This window comes from Camelina sativa, chromosome 12, assembly GCF_030686135.1.
Source record: "Camelina sativa cultivar CO46 ecotype springtype chromosome 12, ASM3068613v1".
In the NCBI taxonomy this organism is placed as follows: Eukaryota; Viridiplantae; Streptophyta; class Magnoliopsida; order Brassicales; family Brassicaceae; genus Camelina; species Camelina sativa.
In genome coordinates, this window is record NC_141891.1 from 37485291 (window position 1) to 37491886 (window position 6596).

At 33.7% G+C, this 6596-nt stretch overlaps 1 protein-coding gene and 1 pseudogene across 1 annotated transcript; both read right to left on the minus strand.

Moving 5' to 3' along the window:
- Positions 1–2683: 2683 nt before the first annotated feature.
- Positions 2684–3341, minus strand: LOC104754407 (uncharacterized; annotated as a pseudogene).
- An 822-nt stretch (positions 3342–4163) lies between these two features.
- On the minus strand, positions 4164–6341 carry LOC147933257 (uncharacterized). The gene is made up of 2 exons (XM_087479930.1): positions 4771–6341; positions 4164–4557 (listed from the first exon to the last, which is right to left on the minus strand). The coding sequence occupies exons 1-2, from the start codon at positions 6300–6302 to the stop codon at positions 4314–4316; spliced, it is 1776 nt and encodes a 591-aa protein (XP_087336056.1). The 5' UTR covers positions 6303–6341; the 3' UTR covers positions 4164–4313.
- Between the last annotated feature and the right edge of the window lie 255 nt (positions 6342–6596).

Genomic DNA, 6596 nt, shown 5'->3' on the forward strand with positions numbered 1-6596 from the left:
AAAAAAAAGAATATCTTTTAGTGAGAAAATTGACATGATTTTAAAAACATGTCAACTTACTCACAAAAGATTAGTGAGACTGGAGAATCATGTGGGGATCACTACTGCTGCTTCAACACCACAGTGGGAATCAAGGGCATTTCAAGAAGAAGAAGTACCAGCCTCGGCAACTGCATTTCAAGAAGAGGAAGTACCAGCCTCTACAACTGCATTTGAAGAAGAGGAAGTACCAGCCTCTGCAACTGCTTTCCAAGAAGAGGAAGTACCAGCCTCTGCAACTGCTTTCCAAGAAGAGGAAGTACAAGCCTCTGCCACTTCATTTCAAGAAGAGGAAGTACGAGCCTCTGCCCCCGATTTTGAAGAAGAGGAAGTACCAGCTTCTCAAAGTGAATTTGTAAGTGAAATAAAAACTTAATTCCTTTTAAAATCATTTTAAAAAGTATTTTAAAGAGCTTTTAACAAAATCATATAAACGTTTTCAAAGGTTTTGCTAGTGTTTTAAATAGTATTAAACAAAATTTACAACATTTCTAGGTATCTAAAGAAGATAATCAACATGAGAAACAAACTGACTTGAGAGGGGACCCAAGTGTTATTCCTGAAGAAAAAACCCAGGATACTAATGAAAACGATCCACAAGAAGAGGATATGAATAATGATAAGGTATGTGTTACTCGAATATGATCGACAAATTTTAAATACCTTGTAAAAACATATTTGAAAATAATTTACATATGGTTAAAAAAAAGTATCATTATTTATGCAGGATGAGAAGCCTAACAGTGCTGATAATGTATACTCAAGCCAAGAAGAAGCGTACACTATTATATCGGATGACGAAGAGTGTATTAATATTTCAGATACTGATGAAGGCCCAAGCCAAGAAGAAGCTCCCACTCAACAAGAAGACCCAAGCCAAGAAGAAGCTCCCACTCAACAAGAAGACCCAAGCCAACAAGAAGCTCCCACTCAACAAGAAGACCCAAGCCAACAAGAAGCTCCCACTCAACAAGAAGACCCAAGCCAACAACAATATCACACCAGCCAGGAAATGGGCAGTTGTAAGTTGCTGAAGTCTTTATTATAAATGATTTTCCCTGTTGAAAAATGACATATAATATTTTGTTTCTTTTGTTTGTATTAGTGCAAACACCTACTACGCAGGAGAACAATTTAAGTTACGAAGAAATAAAACAAATCGAGGAAGTTATAACTTCTTGGACGCAGAGCAACGACATCAGAACTATGCTTTCGTCAATTGATAACGTAAGTTTGAAAAATTCATATACTTGTTATCATAGGTGTTAAACATTAATAAAATTTGGATGTTCTACATTGTAGTATCTTTGGCAAGGGAATAAGTGGGAAAAAGTCTATGCCATGGATTTGATTACTAAAGAAGATGTAAAAAAAGTAACAAGGAAGGCAATATTACTTCTTCATCCTGACAAAATTCCTAAAGATGTTACTCCACAAATGAGATACCTTGGTACCAGAATGTTTACAAAATTAAAGGTCAGTGAACCTCGACTTTTGTTAGATTTTATGCACATTTTACAGTTATTTAATATTAACTTATATTTTTGTTTTCTTTTGCAGGAGTACAAGGACAAATACGTAGGTTAAGGAATTTGGCATCTTGCTGGTCGCATCAAGAAGAATAATGGCAAAGTATTTCAATGTTTAGTTTGCAAGTAGATTTTTAAAAATTGTCTTTTTAATGTTATGTTATTTTTTTCGCTTGTAAAACTTTTTAAATGGTGTTAATCCTATAAACAGTTTAGTTAAACATGAGTAGTTTGTTCAAACTTGCCTAATATACGAGGTTATTGCTTAAAAAACTGTTTTTTAAAAGGTTAAATCTTCTAAAACGGGTTAATATTCTTTTAAGTTTTAAGGGTTTAAAAGGTTTTAAGAGAGCTTTAAAAGATGAAAAACCTTTTTAGAGGGTTTTAAAACCTTTTAAAACGAGTTTTAAATATTGTGTAACCTTTTAAAAGAGGTTTTAGAAGTTTTTGAAAACCTTTTAAAACCTTTTAAAAAACCTTTTAAAACCTTTTAAAAAACCTTTTAAAACCTTTTAAAAAACCATTTAAAACCATTGAAACTCTTTTAAAAACCATTTAAAAATTATTGCCGGTATATCAACGTGATCACATCAAGAAGAATGAATAGAAATAGTATTTCAATGTTTAGTTTGCAAGTATATTGAAATACTATAAATGGTGTTAATGCTATAAATGGTGTTAAACTGTTTATAGGTTTTAAAAGGTTTTAAAAACCTTTTAAATCTTTTAAAAGGTTATATTTTCTAAAACGGGTTAATATTATTTTATGCTTTAAAAGGTTTTAAAAGGTTTTAAGAGAGGTTTAAAAGTGTTAAAAACTTTTTTAAACCTTTTTAGATGGTTTTAAAACCTTTTAATTTTTTTAAACCTTTAAGATTATATCTTGTTTTTAGAAATTTTAAAAGGTTTTACAAATGGTTTATAATGATATATATCAATTTGGTTTTCTTTTTTAAAAGCTTTACAAGTTGTTTCTAATATTAAAACAGTAACCTCTGAATAAAATATTTATTAAAATAGAGTTTACAAGAGCAGAGACTGAAATATTTAATTAAAAAGAACAAAAACAAAATAAATTGTTCAAGAGTTCTTAAAAAAAATAGATATGAACTATCTCAGTTTCCTCTCCCAGCATATTGATTGGTCATCTCTCTAGCCATGGCTTCAAACCTTCTCCTATCAGATTTGTAGAGGTTGGCAAGATATTCAATGGTCTGTCCCTCATCATTGACCTCTGGTTCAATCAACTTCTCCACTAATTGCTTGAAAAGCTTAACAATGGACATGGGGGTCCAACAGTCGGTCCTCAAAACTTTTAGGTGAATGCCTCCCCTATCTGCTACATTTGGGTGGCAAATTCTTGTGATGAAAACAACCTGCATAATCAAGAAATTTTATTTAAAAAACTATTGAGTTGCTGCAAAAAAAGGAGTCCTAATAATCATGCTTGCTAAAATAAAAAGGAATGTAATCAAAAATAGATACCTTGGGGGGACTTCTTGGATAATCAGGTGGAAATGTAATCCTAAGTTTAAACACTCCCCCTTCATAAGGAGTATTCACCGGTCCGATTAGAGTAGCCTCCCATCGGAAAATGTCATCATCAACAGTTACTAAAAAAAAGGCAAACACTCAATCTCTTTTATCCTTACACAGTAAAACAAATCTACTCTGAAGATGTATGTGTTTACCTGCGGTGATGTTTGGCGAAAGATCCCTGTTCAGACATCTCATATCAGTCCTTACAAGGCTTGAAGGAGAAACATGGGCCATTACTGACGGATTGAAGGAAGAATGTAAATATATTTTTCGAATCTGGGAGATGATTTAGGAGACAAAGGTTTGATTTTTCGAATCTGAGAGATGATTGAGGAGTTATCGTGAGACAAAAAGTATATATAATAGGCGAAGCGTCGCTTTGGTTTACAAAAAGTACCCATTCAACGCTTAATTAAAACCGAACCAAAGCGACGCTTCGCTTAATACCCCTTCAATAAATTAACCCTTCGAAATCTTATCCATTAAAATCTTACCCCTTCAAAACTTACCCCTTCGCTGTTTCCAAGTGACTCTTCGCATATTACCCCTTCAATCTTCTTCCACAAAAAAAACTTAAGCGATTCGAAATCAAAATTTGAAATCTTCTCTATCTCTTCAAATCATCTAAAATCGTTGGAGGGTTTTGCTTGGTGTTTGATTACGAAGCAGTGAAGGAGACTGAAGATGGTGAAATCAGAAGAAATTTAGGGTTTTTGCAGTGAGAGAGAAGAGAGAGAGAGATGAAGAAGAGTAAGAGGAAGGGGAAGGGGAAGGGGAAGGGGAAGGGGATGAGAGAGAGTGTGGCGACTTGCTTTTTACCAGAGTTTATATATATGGTTTTTAATCGTTGTAGGGTTTTACAAGAGTATATATAGTTTTCAACATGTTTTAAAAGGTTTTACAAGTTGTTTTAAAAGATTTTACAAGTTGTTTAAAGGTATATATATATGTTTTTTAATGGGTGTAGGGTTTTACAATAGTATATATGGTTTTTAACATGTTTTAAAAGATTTTACAAGTTGTTTGTAAATGATTTTAAAACAGTACGACTTGCTATTTTAAAAGGCATTACAAGTTGTTTATAATGATTTAAAACTGTAAAATCTGAAAACAAATTCTGAGAAAATGGAGTTTACAACACCACAGACTGAAAATATTTTATTAAAAAGAACAAATTCAAGTTGAATTAAAGAGAGAGAGAGAGAGTTAGATAGCTGCAACACAACTAGATTTGTTGTGTCCACACTGACCGCACCTACTGCATTTGTATTGTTTTGAATTTGTCTTAGCCTTTCCATACTCCCATGAACTAGCTATTCTCTTTTTCTTTCGCCTGCCACTAGGTATACGAGTAGAAGGTGGCCGAATAGAAGTACTAACACTCTCTGGAATCTCCCAATACTCCATATCACCTACTGGGTGAATGCTCTCTGAATATGCTAAACGCCATCTGTAAAATAAAAAAGAGGAAGATAAGAATAATATAACTTTGATAAACCTTTGAAAAACCTTGTAAAACCTTGTAAAACCTTTTTTAAACTGTTTATAAACCTTTTAAATAACTTGTAAAACCTTTTAAAACCTTTTAAAACATTGTAAAAATCTGTCGGATCCGTTACTTTAGCAACCTTTTAAAGACCTTATTAAAAAAGAGAGTTATAACCTTTCAGTGGAATGATAATCATCAACAAACATGTTTTCATTGAGATTGACATGTTTGACAGCAGCAATTCCATGTGCACAAGGGAATTTGTCAATATCAAACATACAACATGTGCATTTCCTTGTGTCCAAATTCACCATATATGTCTTTAAAGCTGCTTTAACCTCGAAGATATTTTCATTTACTTGACTAACTTCAAGCCAGCGGGTAGTATTATTATAAGATTCATTCATCTTATTCCCAACTTTTGTAGTAACAGCATATGGATGTCGACAGCTCTCCTCACGTCGTTCATTAAACCACCTAGTCAAAATAGACCTGATTGTATCAAACAGGCAGACAATTGGATACTCACGAGTCTCTTTTAACCTGGAGTTAATGGACTCGGCACAATTAGATGTCATAATGTTGTACCGGTTTGAAGGAGAATATGCACGTGACCATTTCCTAATATCAGCTTGCCAAAGATATTCTCCAAGATCCGGATCACCATTGGAAATTTGAGTGAACAAATAATCAAAATCATACTGAGTGTAAGCTCTTGAAGCATCATTAACAACTGGAAGAAGAGAAGCCGAAGCTCTAAATCGTGTTTCCAGGTTCTTTTGCAAGTGGAAAGTGCAGATCCCGTGATGAGCATGTACATAATTTACTGATAGCGCAGTTGCAATTGAAGAAGCCCGATCAGACACAAAAACTAGATCCTCTTCATCAGGAATAATAGTCTTCAAACACCGCAAAAACCAATCCCATGATGCATCATTCTCAGAATCAACAACAGCAAAAGCAATAGGATACAACTGAAAATTACCATCCTGAGCTGATGCAGCAAGCAAAGTCCCTTTATATTTTGATTTCAAATGGGCGCCATCAATAGAAATAACTTTTCTCATCAGCTTAAAACCTCTAATTGATGCACCAAAAGCCAGAAAACCATATCTAAACTTATTATCAGAATCAGCTTTGATGTAAGTGATAGTACCTGGATTCTTCTTTTCTATCATGTGAAACCAACTCGGTAAAACCTCATAACTATCAGCAGGTATACCCCTAGCAAGTTCTGATGCATGTTCTTGAGCTCTCCATGCTTTTGAGTACGAGACACCAACTCCATGGTCATTCCTAAAAATTTCCATGAGCTGTTTGGGTATGAGAGGAAGCTTTCCTCCTGCAAAATGGTTACTAACCAAACCAGCCAAAGTCCTTGCAGATGCTTGGCGATGACTAACATTCCTTAAAGCAGAGTCACAGCTGTGCTGACTAATATACTTTCTAACAACAAAGCTATCTGATGCTTTAGCCTTAGTTGCACGTAGCCTCCAACTACATTTTTCATCAATACATTTAAGAACATACCTCTTGTTGTCTGACTTAAAAGTATGAAATTCAAAACTATGCTTGACTGCATACATCCGCATCTGACTTCTCATTTCTGTTTTATCTTTGAATAACTTTCCACAAAACAGTGAATCAACATCGATTAGACCAGTTGAGTGTGAAGAACCAGATGGATACCCAACAGAGGTTGTCATGTTACGAGTAACACCCTCGACATATGGATTTGGTATTGGTTGATCCTGAAAGTACAAATCAATGGTTATTTAAAAGGTTTTACAAGTTATTTAAAAGGTTTTACAAGTTATTTAAAAGGTTTTACAAGTTATTTAAAAGGTTTTACAAGTTATTTCAAAGGATTTAATAAGGTTTTCAACCGTTTTCAAAAGGGTTTTTAAAGTGTTTAAATGTAAGTTACCTGAGTATGAGTAGAAGTAAAATCATCAGAATTGCCAGAATATTGACTTGAAGAAGCAACAGGAGAACAATAA

Excerpts from the sequence above, each read along its gene's own strand:
- LOC147933257 (XM_087479930.1), bottom strand. The coding sequence starts at position 6,302 with ATGACAACCTCTGTTGGGTATCCATCTGGTTCTTCACACTCAACTGGT. Across the intron at positions 4,558-4,770 it reads GATTATCATTCCACTGAAAG|ATGGCGTTTAGCATATTCAG; the intron begins GTTATAACTCTC and ends TTTATTTTACAG.